The sequence below is a fragment of the Branchiostoma floridae genome, chromosome 2 (genome assembly GCF_000003815.2).
Source record: "Branchiostoma floridae strain S238N-H82 chromosome 2, Bfl_VNyyK, whole genome shotgun sequence".
Lineage (NCBI taxonomy): Eukaryota > Metazoa > Chordata > Leptocardii > Amphioxiformes > Branchiostomatidae > Branchiostoma > Branchiostoma floridae.
Genome location: NC_049980.1, coordinates 26,943,222 through 26,965,879, shown reverse-complemented (window position 1 = coordinate 26,965,879; position 22,658 = coordinate 26,943,222). Strand labels below are relative to the sequence as shown.

The 22,658-nt window shown below is 41.8% G+C and overlaps 1 protein-coding gene across 1 annotated transcript; it reads right to left on the bottom strand.

The window, feature by feature from the left end:
* Positions 1-244: 244 nt before the first annotated feature.
* Positions 245-19,447, bottom strand: LOC118409103 (prokineticin receptor 2-like). Its single transcript, XM_035809967.1, has 2 exons — positions 18,939-19,447; positions 245-1,022 (listed from the first exon to the last, which is right to left on the bottom strand). The coding sequence occupies exons 1-2, from the start codon at positions 19,445-19,447 to the stop codon at positions 245-247; spliced, it is 1,287 nt and encodes a 428-aa protein (XP_035665860.1).
* Between the last annotated feature and the right edge of the window lie 3,211 nt (positions 19,448-22,658).

Here is a 22,658-nt window from a genome sequence, read left to right as displayed (position 1 = left end):
AACCTACCCCATTAAGTGACAGGGTTTCTCTGAAGACAAATGTTCATCATCATGTTTTCAAAGCAAGCCGAGGTGTCGGGGGCGCAGTTGTTTACGTTAAAACCTTCCATGTGCAACGTCATTCTACCACTGCGCTTTCAGGAAGAGGGAATTGCGGCGCTCCACCGCCATTCTAATGACACAAGTGCCCCGTGGGAATAGATACAGTAAAAGTCTCCCGTTAGATTGTACCGTGGTTCTCCATCTACAGAGCGGTCACGGTCACATCTGCCCGCGTCTCCACGGTGACGTTCGTGACGGCTGTCATGCGCACACTGCCGTTTCGCGAGGTCGTGGTGTGTAGTCCTGAATGGAAATCCTCACTGCGCAGGCGTCGGGTTCTTCTGCTAGGTTCGCGCGATTGGGCACGCTTTCTTCTCCTGCACATGCGCTGTAGCGACTGCCAACTGTCCTTTGGTAATATCTTGATGTACTTTGTGATGTTGTCGTTGAAAACGACATAGACTATAGTGTTTATGAGACTGTTGCTCATTGCAATTGCCTGCGCCATGTAGAACATGTTCGGGCTGGTCGAAATCTTGATGAGGGTTCCGAAGTAGAAGTCTCTCACAACGGCGTAAACGTGATACGGGGACCAGCAAAGAACGAACATCACAAAGAGCGCAAATAAACGGAAGGTCTTCTTGCGCGAGCGCGACTGGATGCGGTCGTGTGACGCGTTCCGTTGCCCTGGAAACTCTCTGCGCCAGACTTTACAGACAACGAATGAGTAGAACACGCTCATGACAACCACGGGGAGAAGGAACTCGCCAATGAGCAGGAAGATGTGATATCCCTTATAGACGTGCTGTAAAGATATTGGCCACAGTATCCCACAGTAGACTTTATCGCTGTGGGGGTACGGAAGTGCGTCTGAATAGAGAATGGACGGCACTGCAAACCCTACGGCAACCATCCAGATCACCAGTGATGTCCAACCCACATGGAGCCGTCGTCTTTGGGCGTCCTGGACAACGAAGTAGCTGAAATGATAAGAAGAAGATTATGTCAGACTTGGAGAATATGAAGCAAATAGAGCTACACAGAAATTCATCCCAGGCATAGAACTAATTATGTACTAGCGCTCATAATAAAGCATTTCTAGTTTCTTTAGCTGCAAAATTCTTATCTGTAATGTGTCTGGACCATTCACATGGGGTATAGATGAAAATGTGTTCATTCTATATAACGTTATAGGACTCGATCTATCATAGGTGGAATACATGAAATATCAACCCGAGCCCAATACTATAAAGCAGGCTTCGCGCCTGAACTGTCGCCAAAATAAGATGGCAGCAGCCATCAGGCAGCAGCCATCAGACCTTGTTGTCATGACGATGGTAACGGTAGCTCTTGATTTCTCTTCTAACACGAGGGACATTGAGCCGTCTTAAGCTAGCTACCTATGATTGGTTGATTAACATATATGATGTACACAATAAAACAATTGGAGAGGTTTTGCTCCAGCGAGAAAGCATAACGCATTTAGCTCTGAATTTATGACACATTAAATAAGGAAAACCCCTTCCATCCGAAGAACCTTGCGATTGAGCTCCTCAAGATCTACCCCTGATTGGTTCATTGATATCCAATAAAAAAGTGCAAATTTGTACTGGACAATGGCATGTACATCATTTGCCTCTAGCTCTGATTGGATACTTATATATCGCGAGGTCGCACACAAAAGCAGCCCTTTCTGATACGAGAGCATTGAACTCCTCTAGCCCCGGTTCAGTTGATAAATGTCACATAAAACAAATGGAGATGGATTATCATTCGCCTCTAGCTACAAATGGATTGTTACATTTAATAAAATAGACACAGAAGGCTCCCCCCTGATACAAGGGACGTTGAGCACCCCAAGCTATATTTATAATTATATTGGTTGTTTAGTGTTTAAAACCAATAGATTGTCTCCAGAGGCAGTATGGGATTTGAGATGATGGATTGGATGGTTACAGCAATATGACACAGATGCGAGAGTTTCCCCACTCACAAGAGACTGTTAGCCTCTTTGGTTTTGATTGATTGTTTGTTTGTTTTAGTTTTCTTTTAGAAGAGATATTGATTACGTTTCATTCGTTCCGAAGGACACTTTGAGCCTCTCTAAATCTTGCTTAGGCTTACGTACCAATTAAAGCCAGGGGCCCTGCCGGGCAGTTCACGTGCTTTAGGCCTGGGTCACATTTCCAAGACGGGAAATGCCCGGACGGGATGTTTTAAGAAACGAAAAATCAAATTGTATACAAAGAAAAATACACAAATTATGCCCTTGAATCTTATTTTGACATTTGTATATTTTGATGTCTTTTATATCATTTATTTCGCTCCCGATAGCTGCCCCTTTTTTTAAATGTGACATAAGCCTTATTTGCACGTTTGGGCGTGACTCTTACATGGCCCCGTGGGGCATATTGCGGCTTTGGGGGTATTTTGGGCCCGACCGGGCACCGGGGGATTTATCTCGGACTTAAAATGAACCCGGTAACAAAACGACGCCGCGACCTACCCGTGGGGAACACCGTGGGGTAACCCCGCTAGTATCCGGTAGTCCATCGGGACAAATTTGTGACTACGGAGCTCGGGCGGGGCTGCATCCCTGACGGGCACCGGCGCAATTCGGACCTAAATCCTTTGTGAAGCGAGTATAATTTAGAATATTGTAACAGATATCGTCGTGGGCTTCAGGACCTGATTGATTAAACGCTTTACTCCTCCGGCGGCCCTCATGGCCACGCGAAACAGTGTAAGGAAATTATGAAGACATGAAATTATGCAGATGCAAATCCTACTTTAAGTGCAGGGATAATTCTTACATACGCAAAGTTATGTATGCATAGAACGTTACATGTACTTAAAAGCATTGCCTGTTCGTGTAATGTTTTCCAAATGTCCGTCTTATTCAAGACAGCACGAGCGCCAATGACATGCAATTAGTGACTCTTTGGTGACTGGTTATGCCAGCTTCGTCTCAGCAGGATCTTTTGTATTTACGCCCCCTAGGGTCCTCTCTCCTGCACTCCGTCATGTACAAGTTTTGCTGGCAAAGCTTAAAAGTTGATATCTTCTTTAATGTGGCCAATGTCACCCGAATATCCTCACGACAGTTACTAAAACATTTTTCGATACTTAACCAGTGTCAAACTGAGATCAGTTGAAAGCTTGTAGTAAAAGCTAACAACCTGTGATGTGCGGTGTTTGAAAAAGACTGCAGTGGACTGGACTGAGTAGAATACGACATGTTCGTGACGGTATGTGCATGTACAATATGTGCCTCTGCAAATCAAGCAAAAAAAGTATCGGTTTGGGCATCTCGCCAGAAAGTTATGAAACCTGCAGGCAACTCGGACATATCATCTCATAAAAGGCGCACTGTTGTGAGTTTCAAGTAAGGGTCCTGGGACCTGTGTCTCAGCGATACGCCCACAACTCGTCCGAAGAAACTTGAGTGATTCTTTCAGACATTCATGAATATAGCTGACGTGTTAAATGACTCTAAAGGACATAGAAGCCAGTGCCTGCGGCATCTTCCAGGGTTTTGTGAGTGGATGATAGCACCATCATAAATTACTTTTCGTTCGACGCGAGCTTATTTTCTTCGCCCGTCAAAACATTCTTAGCAGTGATGCCTGAAAAGTTCAAAAGTTAACTTAGATGCATAAACGACCCATGTATTCATATGTACGGATTTTTATAGCAATCCTTACCGGTGACTTGCCGGTGTTGCCGCGGGCAGACATCAGTGCACGCCGGCGCCAGAGGTTTTATTATTACATGGCATTTTGGTAACTATGACGTTGGGAAGCCGTTATCTAAGGCAGTACAAAACGTGGTTTTGGGCAATACGTGTGATGACGCTTTCATTAAATCCCCATGGCGGTCAATTGGTAAAAATGACAAAGTCGATCATGAAAGTGGCATTGGACAGAAAACCAATAGAAAGTACTCGAAAAATGAGACATGAACATAACCTTCAAGGAGAATGTAATAAGGGTAGGGGTGGGTACCGGTACAGATCTAGAAAATTTAGGTCCAGGTCCGGTTTATGTCCAGAGGATCAGGTCCCGATCCGAACCTGAACCTGGACATGATTCAGCATGTGAAAACATGTGAATGGACGATATTCGAAACAATGGTCCATTTCGCTACAAAGAAATCTGTTTTGTGGAGTATTCGACTCCCACTGGCGTTTTGAAATCCAACAAGACTAACTGCCTCTGTACGATTGACTGTAAAACTTGGTAGAAATGACTATAAACTCTACTCCGCTCTTGTTATTGTCCTCGATCGTGGTACCGGTAAGCCCCAAAATGTGTGAATGTTTGATCATATAATCTATTGATTTTCCAATAGGTCCACAATCCGGTGCACCTTTTTTTAGGTCCGGTTTTTCCGGACCGGTGTGACAGCGATCGGGGGGCGAGATCACTAGCGTTTTCGCCCCCCTTTAGCGTTTTCGCCCCCCCCCCCCCCGAACATTACTAGTATTCCTCGGAGGGGTCTTAAGAGCAGCTACTACATATTAGGTGCGCTACCTGGTACTATACTGCACCTGGGAGTAACATAGTTGGTGTGTTACCTGGTACCTATATGGCACCTTATTACCGTAAGATGCCATACCTTGTTCGGTGCAAACACTACATTGAAAGGACATTTTTTTTTGCAGCTGACATGGCAGAGGTGGTATAGAAAACAATGCTATTGTGAACGTATAAATCAACACCGTCTATGGTACAGAATACGTCAGCTATATGTTTTCAATTTGTCACAGTATTTTCTTTCTTGTGCAGAAAACATTTCCAAAGCACTAAGAAAAAACACAATTGAATAATAGTTTCCCATTATAAACAATATCTACGCACAAGTTCATATACCTGTTGCTAATTGCTACAAAAAACTGGTAAAGTACCAGTCTTAAGAAACACGGGTAAAACACCAGTTCCTTAATACTGGAAAAACAGTCATATTGGAGGTGAAGATATCCATAGGGTAGGTGCATATGACGTACCAGTTTCTAAATACTAGAAAAATAGTCATATTGAAGGTGAAGATACCCCTTGGCCAGGTGCATACACCAAAATGTGCATTATTCTAATGAATACCTTATTTGCATAATCAATAAAGACAAGACATAGTTATTTTGTGGTCAATTCATAATAGAGACTTCATATTGGAGATATATAGGTTGCTCGAGGACAGGTGAATACAATGAAATATATCTCATGTCGAGACTCAGGTACATGCAATAAAGGGAATACAAGGGACCCAACCCTCCTTGTCTGAAACAAGTTCAACTATCTTATTGCCATGTACTTACGTTAATATTGATACTATGGATGGAGTTATGTATCAAACTCGTGTACTTATATCATTCTGAAACTGCATTGTGTGATTTATACCAATCAACTTCTAAAATATCATGTAAACCCGTTTTTTTTTTTGGGGGGGGGGGGCGAAATCGCTAAAGGGGGGCGAGGTAGGGGGGCGAGATCACTAACCGGGGAGGGCGAGATCGCTAGTGATTTCGTCCGGGGGGGCGAGATCGCTAGTGATTTCGCCCCCGGGGGGGCGAGATCACGGGGGGGGCGAGAACGCTGTCACACCGGTCCAATAAGAAATTACGGTTTTGTCTAAATAAGGGTATCCATCGAGAGCGACGAAACTATCACCACGTGAAACTTGTTGTACACGTTTTATCTTATAAAGCGTACACTCAGTCACGTTTGGGACTGCATTCGCTAGAAGTAGATAAATATATTGAAGCGTATGTTCTTATTATTACTGCTAGTCAGCATCTTTGTGCTTCTTTACGTTTTGGACCGCTTTGTAAAAACACATGAAATTACTATGTATCTATAACAATATTCCACATTGTAAACACCGTAGTTACTACATATCTGAAATGTGTATGTACGTATCTTTATGTGTAAATGTGTAATTAGTAACCGTGTCCAGTTACAGCGACATCTACTTGTTGTGCTCAACAGAATGGCCCTGGGTAAGGTGATAGTCGGTCATCGAATGGAATGTCTTGAATCACGACTTGGTTGTGCACAAAGAGCTTTGTTATCTAAAAGCAAAATAGCTGGATACGATTTGGAACCGTTGAATAGAAGGTAAATATGGAATCAAAAGGTGTTCGATATACACCACCAGGGTCCTGAAGTAAACTTCATGTTTTATGAAAAAAAAAGTCACGGGGGAACTGTGATCTGAGCCCTTAATGTGTAATCAACGTTCTCATTACAGGTACTGACTGTGCCTGGTGATTTGATATATACCTCTGTATATATAGCTATCCCTGTGGTAAACCTTGTTTTGGAAACTAATATGTTAACTGTCAAATTAATTAATAGGTTACTAAGTGGATTAGGGGCTAGGTTAGTAACAAGTTGGTCTGTAGACGTTGGATTTGTAAGTATCATGGTGAGAAGGCGAGAAGAGGAAAATACACATTATACCACATTGTAAATGAGGATTCCAAATGCTGCCTTCGATCGTTATCCGTTCATCATGTTCAAAATCAAGTTCGCGTGATCAAAAACAAACACATTAGCGCTATTCTCACAGGGATACCCGGAGCTTCGCTGATTTCCTTCCCCGCCATTAGCGCACTGCGACATGATCGAGTTGTGGTGGCGGCCCAAAGGCGGCGCAACATCGGAGCAGCAAATCACCACTCCCTCGGGAGATGGGCGAAGATGTATAGAGGTCAAACCTATGTCGCGTCTATAGGCTGAGGTGGTTGTGAGATGGCCTCCTGTATAACAAATATATGCATGCACATATATCACATGCCGCATGTTGCCTTGAACTGATTAGATCCGTTTGTCAGCCCCAACTCCGGTGTCACCAAGCTATGAACCCGCACAAGGGGAATTGCTAATAACGTAGTTACCTCTCCTCTACTACTGCTTTGATTCTAGTCCTATACCCTTCTTTCTAGTCTGGTCAATGACACTTTCTGCTCTTGTGCGCCTTTTCTTGGATGGGACCTGTATGTTGAAGACAGCTATACACTCATCAACCTACACTGATTGCTCCATACTAGGGGTGGGTACCGGTGCACAAAATTCAGGTCCAGGTCCGGTTCACGTCCAGAAGATCGAACCTGGACCCGATTCAGTATGTGAAGACATGTCAACGGACGATACCAAAAACAATGGTCACTTTCGCTACAAAGCAATATCTTGACTCCCACTGGCGTTTTGAAATCCTGCAACTAAACTAACTGCTTCTGTACGATTGACTGTACAACTTGGTAGAAATGACTACAAACTTCACTCTTGTTATTTTCTTCAACCGGTAAGTTCCAAAACGTTTGAATTCCGGTTCATATAATCTATCATTCATTTTCTAATAGGTCCAACATCCGGCCCACTGGGAAGTCCTTTAAGAAAAACCGGTTTTGTACCGGTACCCACCACTACTCCATCATGTTTTGCCAATCAGCTTTGTGATTCGTAGTTTTAAGACAATTTTCAGATATGGAACTAAAAAAATAGATACAGATACAGCCGGGCTGTAAGAGCCTCCTAATTTGATAGCTTTGAGAAGAGCTTATGGTTAGATGTACAAAGTTTAGGTGTGACAGGTCGTTTATGACCAGCTGCTGCCACGCCGCGTGTCTGTAAAGCTGGCGTATTACGCTGAAGGGCAGTTATACCGGTTGCATTGATATAGGTACAGATTGAGACAGATAGCAAGCCCATGATCTCATTCCCATCCTAGTTGCAGAGTAGTTTGTCGATTGAATGAACGATCACAGTAAAGTATCCGCTAATGATTGAATTCATTGTCGGTATCCGAAAGCGATGTTCACAGTAGGGGGCACTGTACTTTTAATGTGGACTTTCTTTAGCAAGTAAACATTGTCTCCTCTGTGAGTTACATGTGCGCCGTGACGAATGGCTGATATTATCCGGCAAAGTCAAACAGGCAGCAAGGTAAATCCCGCCGACCAGTTCTTACGGCTAAGCCCTAATTATCGTGAAATTGAATTCTGTCAAAAAGAGCAATGACAAGTGAGCGGCTCACAGTCTTAGCACCAATGCGCGACAGCGAAACTGGAACAAAAGTAGAAGCACAGTTGCCGATCCTTGAGAAAGAAAAGTAAGAAAATCTACGTTAAAGTTAAGGCCCTGAGGTGGGCTCTGGAAGACATACATGTAACATCTACACGTTCATAGCAAACAGGAACAAAGCCATAATCCATATTCCAGTCCGTACGTTAGGTGAGGTGAGAGGTCAGCGCTCAATTTCCTCATGCGCTTAAATGCACAATGTTTGGAGCTGTTTTCATTGTCAGGGGAAGGTCATTCCACCTAAAGGCACCTCTGCGGCTACACGTAAGGCTTTCACATTCTAGGCATTCTAGGTAAACCCGTGACAGCCGCACTAGACTGGCTCAAACTGTGATACCATGTGGAATACTGGGTACGGGACACTGTCTGTCAATATCAATTACAATCCAGTATTACAGCTATCTGAAACCGGCGCCACATCACAATAACGTGCACACTGGGTGCTTCACGCCGAAGATTGACAGTGTGACAGGAATAACATCTCACAGGAAGAGAGCATTTAGGCTGTTCGCATGTGACAACTGTATGCATCACAATTCTCGAGGTTGACAACCTTTAGAACAGACCCGCGCCTCTACTTTTTCATAGCCCAAGACTTTTTTTCACTGCCATGCCATTTCGATTTTTTTCTGTATAGAAACTACTAAGTACCTTTGCCACACCTGAAGGGATAGACAGCCACAATACAAGAACTATAATTATAGAAATCAAACTTAGCAAGTTCTGGCTTTTCTGTCTTTTTCCGTCTTCTGGATTTTTTTAAGAACAGGATAAATAATTCTATAGAAAAAGCATTGTAAAGTAATGAACACAGCCTGATCGCAATTACTTTTTATGTTTTATGATGTTACGTGAATGTTAACAAAGGTTGAAAGCAAAAGTTCTGGCTTTTCCGACAGAGAGAAACGATATCCCCTCTCTGTAATAAATGTTATCCAATCTTGCAATGAGACCCCACGTGATGCCTGAACTAAAGCATTTGAGCTGACTTCATGTAAGAATCAACAGATGTTTAATTCTAGATAAGCCATGTATGTCACAGAAACATCGCGGGTGTTAGGTGACATATATTACATTTTGCCATCCCCAGGCGACCTCAATTCATATGAGAGTACCTTAGATTCTTGGAGAGAAATGCGGAATTACCTGTTTTTTTTCCTAATGATACAGTACAGTTATAGACATGCCCCAGACAAATTATCACACGTTATACAAATTAATCAATTTCATTAAATGCCCTGGTTTCTGCTCTTTTACTACTTATATTCTTTACAACTGTTTATTGTCACTTGTATATCTCCTATGTTTATACCATATACTTGCAATATATCGGCTATAATTGCAGAGACCCTTTGGACCAAAAAAAATTTAACATGGCTCAAGTCACAGGGCAGAAACTCATACGTCAAAGATTTAGATTTTTTCCCGTGGGGTCTTGTTAAAGTAAAGGAGAAAGTTTTTGAAGCCGACGAAGAATGGTCCAAACGAGCGGTACAGATGGGGTTATGTGCTGGTTATTTATATATAGCAATTCTACGTAGAAGGATACGTAAAGTCATAAAAGCTACTCCCTTGTGAGAAGTTGTCAAAGGCACTCGATGGTAATCAAGGACACAGCGGTTTCTTTCATTTTTCTTTTATAATAAGACCTTCAGACATACGACACTGAACAATGACGGAGTCTGGAGTATCAGGGCACTTAAGGGCACTTAAGGGCGGAATGATTTCAATACACTGAGGAGTCTCGAAGTAACAAAAGTCAGGATTGACGCTTCAGGGTAGTCTCAATGACACCCGAGGTAATGAAGGAACTGTCAAATTCTATTTCATCCTGCATTTGTTCCTACTCTTATGTTGTCATGATATATACCAAATGGTGCCATCAAGTCCATACGGCGTGCCCTGAGTCCCTACTGCTACACAACAAGTGGTGAGAGACGGTACACGTCATTAAGCATGGCTGAAGTGATGAAGCAGGCTGCAAATAGAGTTCTGAAGTCAACGTTTCCCTGTCCTAGAGCTGCTGCAGGTGATCAGAATCCACAGATGTTTGATATCCCACGGTTGACACAGGAGCATCTATCATTGGCTTCATATCTTACTTCAATTCTAGAGTTGGCGGCAGGCGTTATGAAGCGGAGACGTTTCCGCTTTGTTTAATGTTTCCTGTAGATATGTCAGAGGTATGAGAGTTTTTTCCCCCAGAAATATCGTTTTGGAAAAATTGTACAGAGCGTACATCTACTGTAAGTTATCAAAAGTATTGTCTAGTAAGTCTAGTACAAATTATAGAAAGATATTGGTACTGCGCGCAAAACATAAAGTTCAAAGTTATAAAAAACAGCTTAATTGTTAAGAATACGGTTCAAATGGTAAAAGAAATCATAGTTATAGAAAATGGATGATAAAAAATCTAACATGTGCAAGTATGGTTAACCTGTATGTGTTACCCTCCCCAATAAGAAGCATGACCTCCCTAAAGGAGTCACGTACTTCGCTCTCAGACTAATATATCGGTTTGCACGGGATCGGCAGGCGTAAGCCACATAAAGCACAACGTTAATCTGAGGGCTCTTTCTCTATAACATACATCTTAGCTTGAACTTAAAATGAGTTCTGACAATTGTCACGGTCATGTAGAAAAAGTTGTTGATAGGATTTTACAGTAGATTAAGTTTGTCAAGTTGTTGATAGGATTTTACAGTTGAGTTATCTATCACAGCATGGTGTGTAGGGTTATTCCCGTGCAGAATGATAGAATTCATTTTCTTCCAGTAGTTATATTATCAGAAGACCTCTTATTTACCCAGCCGCCATTTTATTTAACTGTGAGTTATTTTGCAAGGAGTTGATATGGAGAAAGGTAAAGGTAAAACCCGTTGTCTTTACCTATTGCCTCACGGCGAGCATCTTTGAAGTGTTTGCGTCACCAAAATTAATTTGATTTCCTGGCGACACGAATCAGGAGCTGGAAGTATTGTAATTGTTCAACAACACCATGGGGATGTATTTTTTGTACAAGTGTGTATGTGAATCGAATAATACTGTAATGGCTGAATGTAATCAGGAAATGTTGACATTGGTGAGATACTCGTAAGCACTATAACGTATAACCCAATAGACTCAACGTAATGGGCAGAGAGGCCCGGTAAAGCTTTCGCTGTCACAAGAACAAGAACAAGAGCAACGTTAACTACCTTGCAATGTATGATTCAATCGGAAAACGGAAATGTCCTGAACCCAAAAGAGTAAGGGGTCTTGCAGTAATTCTGTGTATTTGCGTCAAAGGCATTTACGAAATACGCCAAGTAAAACCCATCATCATGTGGTGGCATTTCAGAACGGCCGAGACAGGCCATGCCTTTTACGATTTTTTAATCACACTGTAACAAATGCATCTCCATGTACGTCCCTGCAGAAATGTTATCAAAAAGGAAACAAAGCACACAAAGGACAACACATTTCAGTTCTGTATTGACACAGGGCGCCGATTTTCATCTTGTCCCATGGCGTCTCGTTAGAGACTTCAATATATTTGAGAAGTCTTAGAAAAGTGGCTGGAGCAAAGGCAATCGCATAAAGCAAAGGCAATAAACAGCTAAACGAGTGAGTTGAAAGAGCTTTTGTCAACGCACCTGTTGTCATTAAAACTTCAGAGCTAAGGCTTTTATCAAGCTTCTATATAACGTCCTTGCTCTTATCCAAACCCAGTGAGACCTCTTTCGAAGACGCTGACCTCCAACCGTCCAGGATACGATAATCCAAGGTCATTGGAGGATCTTCAAGTCATGGATAATCTTTGTCAACAAGAGGATTAATCTCACGTAGAAAACCTGCATTACGACATATACCATATATGGTATGCTGCTATCCTTTTATGCTACAGGGATAACAAAACAATTTCCTTTTGACAGAGCCCAATTACCAACAATAACGCCTCAGTGGGTCTGCCATAACATTTGCCGAGCATATTACAAACTCCTGACAATTAGACTTGGCCAAACTCTATTGCTATATACACACGATAAACTCAACGGGTATTGAATGTAAAAAGTGTACTAGATGTTAGTGCACAGGGTTTTTGGCAAACGTCATGGAATTGAGCATACAAAACGACAGGAATTAAGAATTCCCGAGTCGAAGAACGCGCTTCACCACGATCGATTGCAATCCGCCTTGCAAGTCGTATCTCACCCGAGGCAAAGATTTCGGGCTAGATTGGTGCAATCATTAACGAATGTCTCCATCCTTTTAATTCACTTGCGTCAGAAGAAGATCAATCTCTAGTGATAACATCCTCTTTAAATGTGTTATTAAGACGTTAGGATGTTGTAACTCATCAAAACGAAATACGTGTGATTATATAAAAGCCAGATTAATACACCAAAATCTTGTCAAAAGTTTTTTCAAAATCGACAATCGAAAAGTTTGTCTCGACTATCATCTACAGTAATATTTCTAATACTTTGGTCAACATTTACTGCTGTATTAATCTTTAAAAGTTGAATAACAAGATGAGATGAGATCCCAGATTGGCACAGCGAATGGCCCCTTTGAACTTTGGATAGACGCCAGAGTTCACAGAAGTCACAAGGCGCCGACTTTGCCTTGATCTCATTGATTAGGTATCAGGACAGTTGACAGAGTCCCAGAAGATGACGCAAACTTACGAGAGGAACAATCATTACAGATCAGCAAAGATTGCTTCCAAATGTCACAGGGGGCGTACAAAAGTCCAGTTGAAAGTGTAACTCTACATCGGCTGACTTCCAACTTGGGTGGCCAAGGCCACCTTGACGCTGTTGTACTCTCCATTGTGATTCAATCCTCGGTGGTATCAAAAGGAGACAATAGGAAATGATTTCACGACGGAATCTTAAAAGCTTGGGGATTATGAATGATGGAGAGTAGACACAAATAAGGCACTTTCTGCAACGGGAATATTTTCGGCATAACTGAGGGGATCAGTACCCCAAGAAGGCCAATCGTTACTTTAAGCCATGGGCTGAGATGGCATATAATCTAATCAGGGTACTTAGGGTATCTTAGTGGAATACTTAATGCTTTGGGATGCGAGCGGCACAAGCTATATAATGTGGGTACTTTATCGTATACTGTGAAGTTGTCTACATTTTTCACTTCTATTGGAATATAGCACCCCCCCCCCTATGGAGTTAAGAGCTCCTTAACTACGTGGATGTACGTTGAGTGACGAAATGTGTAATTTCAAAGCTGTACTTATGCCTGTGATGGCGTATTATTACTTCTGCGCCGGCTGCTTGCCGAATGATGTCATGATGACGTTTCCTGTCGACCGTACCTACACTTTTAATGTATCATTGTGTGAAATAAAGATGAAGATGAAAGATGAAAGATGAATGTTGAAGGCAAAGCTAAAGGCTGTCCAGATCATATATCACGTTGACTAGGAGACTTCTACCTGATACCTAAGCTAAGGATTTGATCTGGACGAATGGCACAATCAACAGATGTAGAATTCTAGATAACCACGGACACATTTATCACTGGTGACCATGTCTTGCCTCAACGGGGCTATTTTCGGTGCTGCGACGTTAAGTTAATGCATTTGGGAAACTCCTAGTAAAACCATTGAATGTCATAAAAGAGGGCTTCGCCTTCACCTTCAATATAAACAATATTCATGAAAAATGTGAAGTTCACTAGTAATGACGTAAGTTACTATTAGGCCACGGCAAGTAAATTTTATGGATGACATCAGCGCGCGCTGTGCCTTACGTGCGTTTTCTTGCCGCATAACGCGATGCTACAGAGGCAATGTATTGCCCATTCCCTGACAAAGGAAATTTGTCAAAGTCAGTGTTGGATGTACAGTATAACACAGCTTCAGAGTGATTTCCACCAACACAGATGGACTTTCAAACTGACGATAGTCACTGCCGGCTGATCAGGCGCTCTCTTTCTGCACACTTATGTATAGTCATACGGATTACTAATGTCGGGAATGAGAAGAAAATCACACAATATATTGTGAAAAGACAGAGGCACAATTCCATGGTCCTACGAAACGTTAAACATTGTTCAGAACCCGTTCAATATATATTCAAATTGAACTGAACATGCCTTCCTTCAGAATAAAAATGAACAAAATTCAATGCTTTAAGTTCTCCACATCGGCTAGGTAGAAAAGAATAGGTTTTCGCTCTCAAATAATACCTAGAGATTATACAACAGTATGTATGGGTTGCCTGTAGGGTTAACGTACCCAACACAGAAATCCTGATTCAAGAAACTGATCTCCAATTTCCTCAGCGGTAAAATGAAAAAAAAAAATAGTTCTCCATAAAAGCTATCACTGACAGGAAGACGGCAATTTTCAGTCTCCTCCAATAGACTGAATGCTTGCTGTTGAAGCAATTTTGGTTTAATCTTGTAATAATAGTGTCTCAGGCTTCAAAGTCAAGACGTATCTTAGAATGCAAGTCCTCTAAGTATGAACTATGATCATCTTTGAAGGAAATGGTAAATCACATCCAAAATGTAATCTTGAGTTTTACCTAAATATGTAATCTAGATGGTCATTTCACTTGCGAAATAAGCCTATTCTACCTTAGAACGATTTTTACTCTGACAATTTGCAGTGATCCAGCGGTATTGGTTTCTTTGATCATACTACAACGTGAGTAGGGTTGGCATGAATGCAAGCTAGTCCGGGATACAAAAAACTCATCGTAGTGCTGGAAAGAAGACATTTGTAATGTCGACTATCAGCAGCCAAAAGTTAGATATAGATCAAGTGAAGAAAGGGAGAAACCACATGGCCAAGGCCACAGAAAGGTTAAATGCTGTTCACAAGCCGTTTTGGATGATGTCCAAAGTTCTCAGTCAAGTAGCAAATGTTACATTGTCTGAAATTTATGATAGATTAGATGCTTCACGTAGTCTTTAATACAACATGACGGAAACGCATCACAAATAGACAGTTGGAACGTATGGAACATTGCAAGACATCAGTACAGTTACTGTAGTGAAACGTCGCCAGCCGGCCGACTGAGTCTCACGGGTCCCGTGGCACGGAGCAGAGGACCAGTCGAAAATCTTCTGCTCCGGGCCCCTGGCACGAAGAGGAAGACTGGACGACCTGCCACAACACTAAGAAACTCCTAGAAACAGAACTTCTTTCTGGAGACCTCTGAAGATCGAGCTTCACTTGCTACACCCCGGCAAGAGGATGGCTGCTGCTGCTGCTGCCGCGGCTGAAGATCGACACAGTTCAAAAGAATATCTATAACGTTAGGCATTTGGCCTTGGTGGTTAATGTGTAGTGGTTTTTGAAGTGTAAGTTTACTATAGAAAGAAGATTTCTCTACTTCACCAAGCTAAACATTACCCATCTGTGAAGTAGTGACAAAAGGTTATATGTCAAAGAGGTAGCTGGGAATCCAGACATAGTGCATCTCTCTGTCTCTCTCTCTGTCTCTCTCTCTGTCTCTCTCTCTGTCTCTCTCTCTGTCTCTAGAGGTTCTCTGTCCCTCTCTCTCTGTGTCTCTCTGTCTCTCTCTCTCTGTCTCTCCGTCTCTCTCTCCGTCTCTCTCTCCGTCTCTCTCTCTCTCTCGCGCGCGCGCGGGTTGCCTTAGCAACATTCCTGACGTAAGGAGCTGCTCTTCAATTTCCTCAGCAGTGCAAATAAGGTAGCAGGTTTCCGCACAACGAGTACCGACAGGAAGACGGTAATTTCCAGCCACAGGAAATTGAATGAATAGCAGAAGAAATGTGTTCGCAAATCAATCAGACGTTTGTGATGTATGAGGCTTCCAAGTCAAAAGCTATCTGATAAGTCAAGTCCTCTTTTTGCGGTTCTAAAGAAGCAACTACAAACTGCATCCGAAATGAAATCATGGCGAATTCCTGCTTACGTCCGAAAGATGTAATCTAAAAAGTAGTTTCATGTGAGAAATAAGCCTCAGTCTTCTATCTTAAAACGATTTTGACTGTAGAAATTGGAAAGTATGCGGTGTTCCATTGGCCAGAAATCCACGGTAGAAAGGTAACTTAAAGATTCTGTGCGGTGTCAATCATAGACAGCCAGTCACATAGACAACAGAGAGCAACCATATCGCCAAGTCTTTTCACAAGCCACAATGGATATAAAACAGGTTGTCAAATTTAAAAGGAGTATAGAAAAGAAAACGTAATTCCTCTTATCATGATTCTCGGGAAGGCAACTTTATAGAGAACCAAAGCCAAGACGTAACTTCCCATTCCTTAATAACTCCCTATAATGTAATCAACGAAGTCACGTCTGTGTGAAATTAACCCATGCTATTTTAAAACGAACCTGACTGTGCGGCTTGCAGAGTGCGTGACTCTCCCTTGCAGCGGTATGATTGTGAATTGGTTCAGGCTAAGGTTACCATAAACCAAACTTAAGGTAAAAAGACGTGCAATGTCAAATGTCGACCACCAAAATACCATATAGACCAACGGAAGAAGTCACTTCGCCATGGCCCTACAGTACGTTGGATACGTTTCAAATGTGTCAAATGGGTACATCTTAATTAAATTCCATAACAACTTTGAATTTTGAAGTCAAATTAATTGCACAGCTGAAGTCTTCCTGTGGTATAAAGATTCACAAGGTCACTTTTCCTACTCTAAGTATCATCTGTAGTTTGGTAAGATTGCCTCTCTCTGGAGGAGGAAATAAAGACGTTGGGGTGGCAGATGCCCAGTGAAGTGCTCTTACGTAACCGCATTCACCCCTCATGGCTCCAACTACTCTTTACAGTAACTGCTGATTGCCTGTGGGGGTAATTCAAGAATTTTCCTCTCAATTCTCTGAGTAGTGAAAGAGTTTTTCTACACAGCATCTAAAAGCGACTTCTGACAAAATTCCCAGTCATTGCCGAGGGACTTCGCTGGAGCAGAATTCATATCAATGAATAGCTGCAAGCTTAAATTTGTTCTTAACTTCTCTCGGATGTTTACGTGTTCTATAATAACTAGAATGAGGCATCAAAGTCAAAACGTATATTGAAAGGCAGGCACTAGTGTCAGTTATCAGTTAATATCACGAAGGCAACTGCAAGCCAAAGCCGAAATTTAACCATGGAAAAATATGACATAACTCCAAAAGAGTGTAAGCTAAAACGTCATTTCTTGTGAGAAGTTAGCCTGTTCTACCATACAAAGATCTTGGCTGTAGCGGGTGGCATTAGTGTGGTTTTCCGAATCAATGACTTGCCTTTTTGATAAGAGCAGGGGGATTGATGGGTAGGATAAAGAATAAACTGGTTCGGTCCAGACATTTATCGCAAGAAGACAGAATTTGCGCATGGTCGGTTATCCACACGCAAGGCATCCAAACGATCGGTAAACATGTCATCAGGCCTCATGTCAATGTCTGTAGCGACTGATAGGAAGACAGAGTTTTGATGAGTCACTTCTGCCACAATATAGCATCGCTGCTTCTTTCTGCTTATTTTTTCACAACTGCAAGTGTATGTGCTCCAGAGGCAATTGTTTGGCTGCCACGAGAAACCTATCTTTTACAAATGTCGAGTCAACTGGAAATACAACCAAAATGTAAATTCTTGCGTGCCTAAAGCATTTGAAATGTCAATTCCTGTGAGAAATTAGCTCATTCTTAAAACTGTCTTGACCGCAATAGATGGCAAGTGGGTGGTGCTCCGTCACAATGATGGTTTCTTTGATCAATCCACAGAACAAGGCTGGCATGCCCACGCTACCAGAAACCCATCGTAGACATGATTTAGTACACGGGCGATTATCGATGTGACACGCAGAACATCAAATGAATCAGGGAAAATGCTCCGAGATGGTGGTTTATTGGGCGTCCAAATTTATTGCTCTATGCTTCATGTGCAATCGATTACCTTTGCCTAAAGGTACAAAGTATGACCGCCCACCAGTTATTCCGCCTTTGCACTAGAGGCTGCGACAACTCCACGACCCAAATTGCATTTGTATGACAATTGTGTTATTGTATGTTTGGATTATATGCAATACAAAAACACAAAAGTAGAGAAATAGTCTCTATTGTCTTCCGGATTTGCTCGCTTGGCTGTCGTAGCCCTGTCGCAACCTTTAGTGGAAAGGGATTTTTTGATAGACTCTGGGCAACATTTCCTTGAAAAACTCAGTTTCTCTCAGAAGAACTTAAACTATCCAATAAACAATAAACAATAAACAATCCATGTACCCCACACAGAGAATAAACCATAACTTTTTCGGTTGGTATTTTCTACACGACAGGGCCTACAAACGATTTGGCCTACAGACGACACCGCTGTTAGACCTTATAACCTACGTTTCTTGCAGGGCATGATAACAACTCTGCTAAATGAAGCTGATCATTTCAATACCTCTTTGGAAATTTGGGTATTTGGTAAAGTTTTTAAATTCTATTAATGAAAGTCTCACACAGATGTGAATGAAAGAGAAAAATCATTACCAACATTGTTTACAATAAAATTCCCTCTAAACGACAGACGTAATGAAGGCAATGTTGATAATGATGATCTTCATTACGAGTCTTTGTAATTGATATCAACAAATGGACGAGGAAATCTCGTATAATGTTTAGTACCATGTTTTTGGCATTGCGGACATATTGAAAAAGCAAAGCGTATTTCTACGTTGAGCCGTATCTATCCATGGGTTGGTATACCAGGTGCGTGCTGGCGAGCTGTTCCATGTTCCATTTCGACACTACAGTGTGTCATTGAGACACCTTACAATAAGCAAATTTGATATGATTCAGTACATGCAGGAAAACCATCATTATTCAAAGCAATATGTGTGTGTGGTACTCACCGGTCGATTGCAATAGCTAGCAGGGCGTGAGTGGACACATAAAGGGACACGAAGGTCAAGAAGTTGACCACAGCACACATGGCCGGTCCGAAGAGCCACTGCTCACTGTGAATGACATGGTAGTCCATGTTAAACGGTAGACATATCATGGCTACCAGAAAGTCCGACAGAGTCAGGTTGCCTATGAGAAGATTGGTCGTGCTGCGGGTCTGCTTGTAGTAGAGCAGCACGAAGAGGAACAGCAGGTTGCCTATGCCACACACGAGCATGATGAGGCTGTACAGAATCCCTATCACCACCACCGCGCCGTCCACGGAACCTGGCGGGTCTTCATCAAACGTCGAACGGACTAAGTTGCGATAGGCTGCCGACGAGTCCGTGTCGTTGGTGCGCAGCAAGGCTCGATAGGCCTCGATCAGGACATCCATGTCAAAGTCGAGGAAGAAATCACCCATAGAGATGTTCAGGTTTCTGTCTTTGAAAATAGATGCTTCTTCGCTTGCACTCATGCTCTTGTGATCGTGTATCCAGGAGACGTACTGATATTACACAATACCGATGTTCGCCTTATGAAAGCTCTGGAACCGGACCTGTCAAAGATATGTGATGAGCAAATTGCGAAGGTGCTGACCGAGACCTCTTTTCTGGCAGTCTGCCTCGGCATTAGTTCTCTGACAGTTTGCCTTCCTTGTGAACGAATTCCCTTGCGCCTAATGAAAGAATTGCAGACAAGACGATACATCCACCGCACACGTCGCAACATGTACAGAACTAGTATGGACGCCCCCGCAAATAACGTATAGTGCGTCAGTGTCAAAAGGTAGTGGGTTCTACCTAAAACGTCTGACCGTTTCCAAAACAATATTCAGTTGCTTGAGCAATTACTATTTGGCGTATCTTATTACCTGGATGTGTAACCTTCATCGACAGATAACGAATATCTTCAGAAGCAAGGCTGAGATCTTATCTTAAACATTCTGGCTTTATCCCGACAGCATCGATCCACGATGCGTCATCCTGGTCTTGTATTTGGTACCCTGAGGTAGAGATATTTATATATACATACACACAATCTCTTCTCATTTTAAATTATATGCGCTTATTCGTGATTTTACAGTATGTATCATATAGGTTAGCTATTGATTTTGATCAGCGTACCAATTTTGTAGTATATCAACGTGCAATAATTTTAAGTGTAATTTGGTAACCGTCATTTATTATATTAGTTTATAGTTTTATTCTAAATAATAGAATGCAGTAATTTCTCACTTTTCAACCATTTATACCGTGTAGTAGTGCGAATGATAATTGAATCCAATGTTTGCCGCAATTCAGTCCTACGACTGCAAGAGTGATGTGTTGTTTGTCGTTTCTCGTATGTCAACTAAACTTGATGATTGATAATTATCGAGCCAATGTACATTTACAACACCTATTTGAAGAATTGTGAACGACGTCCAATGTTTCCCATGGGAGTTAGTATCCTGTTTTTCAGCGTTTTGTTCAGGAAATCAGATAGACGTTCCATCCTTCGAGAACATCCTGTTGACTACAGGCTCATGTTCGATAAAGGGGCCTCATGCAACAAAATCTTAAACAATATACATACAGGTCTTAGAGGAAATTTATCCAAGGGATTATGATCGGATGTCAGAAATACTTAGTAAAACAGCATCCTGTGATTCAAGATGTTAATGTGATCGCGTAGTTGTATGGTTTGAATCTATCAATAAACGTTTCTTATGAGTTCCAATGTTTTGTTGTAGGTTATTTGTAAAATGCACTGCCATGCATGGTAAGTATTGATTAAAACTTGGGCCAACAATTTTGTTGGTTGCACAATATCTTAACGGATCTGTGAAAATACATATAGCCATATGACCATACTTTAAATAGTCTTTCAAGTTGCATCAAAAGTAATAGAAGAAATCACAATAATGTTATCGTATAATGTGCCCAGCTTTAACGTTAGTTGTGTCATTTGTGAACTTGGGTTGTGATCATTGAATATGCTGGCTACCTGTTTGAAATACGTATCTGATGAATAAGTACCTATGAAATATGAAAATCGAGAGTTGTTTGTTAAATGATTGTGATGTAACGGTACCAGAGGCAACATGAAATGTGTTATCCTGAATAGGGCCGGGTATCGGTACAGTGTACCGGTACAAAACCGGTTTTTCTTATTGGACCGGTCCAGAAAAACCGGACCTGAAAAAATTAGGTGGACCGGATATTGGACCGATTAGAAAATTAACAGATTATTTTATCAGGCATTCACACGTTTTGGCGCTTGCAGGTGGAAGAAAATAACAAGTGTGAAGTAGAATAGAGTTTATAGTAATCTCTACCACGTTTTTCAGCCAACCGTACAGGTGCAGTTAGCGTTGAAGGATTTTAAAACGCCAGTGTAAGTCTAATACTCCACCAAATAGATCTCTTTGTAGTGAAATGGACCATTGATATGAGTCATACTGCATCAGGTTCAGGTTCAGGTCCGGACCTGGACCTGATCCTTTGGATCTGAACCGGACCTGGACCTGAATTTTCTGTACCGGTACCCAGCCCTAATCCTGAACGATGAGCGAGGAGGGAATGGGAGTCATGAGGGATGAATGCGGTGAAGTGAAAGCCATCATTTACACGATACTGAGCTCGTCTTCGGCAAAGGTTTCCCCAGAAATCGATTGTGAACCGTTCTGTCGACTCAGGGGTGGGATGCATGGAGGGTACCAGAACTACAGAGATACCAGTATGTTCACTCGGAATTCTGAGGCGGTTTCTGTTTGTGACCTTTCCCATGTCTGGCTATGACCCCGCTGGATCGTTATATCAGTCTCCGTTCAATGAAGCAAATAAAAAGTATCTGCGGTGCGGTACTGACCTCTGTAAGCGCGGCCTAACGTGCCAGATAAATTAGATTTCATCATATTACATCAGATCGAGTCGGCTTGTTACGGTCGTGTGTGATTCCCGCTGATGAATTCTTGGCAGTAGGAGTCATTTTTAAAGTCCTAATTTCCATTTCCATGCAGGATGACATGACTACAAGAATTTTACTTCCATGTCTTCCGGTAGATCCGCGAAATAAGATGTGTTATTGGATCTGACATGGAAGACATATCTAAGTTTATAGAATTCAATATAGTATTCTTGATATTGTTTTAATTGTATATGTGTAGGGTGTATCGCATTGGATGGGTATGAACATGTATGGCGGTTGTAAGATAGCAAAAAGTAGCAGATGGCGCATCACCTTCATTTCCACTGACACCACGCAATTTGTTAATCCGCTTACCTAGCTTCGTCCGGTGAAGTTTAATCTACCCATGGCTTCACCGTTGAGGGTGATTTTTACGTCTTGGTATGATTCCAAATCACTGTTAACGCTTTACAAAATAGTTTACGTTACATGAAGAAAATGTCAAAACAGTTTTCACTGACTTAACACTTGCATAATATATAGCAACCTGAATCAATTATGTAGGAAACAGGTCCTTTCTTGATTAAAACAATCCATCATGATTTTGCGAGTCACTTTTCGACAAAGCCTTTAGAGCGTCTATGAAATAACCTGTCACTGCACGGCTCAAGAAACTATGTAATATATATATACTTTTATTCTGCTTATAAACATTCATTTTCTATTACAATAATAACTCATTGCGTGCATGCATTTTGATATTTTTAGATTTACACGGTGGCAACGACCATTGAGCA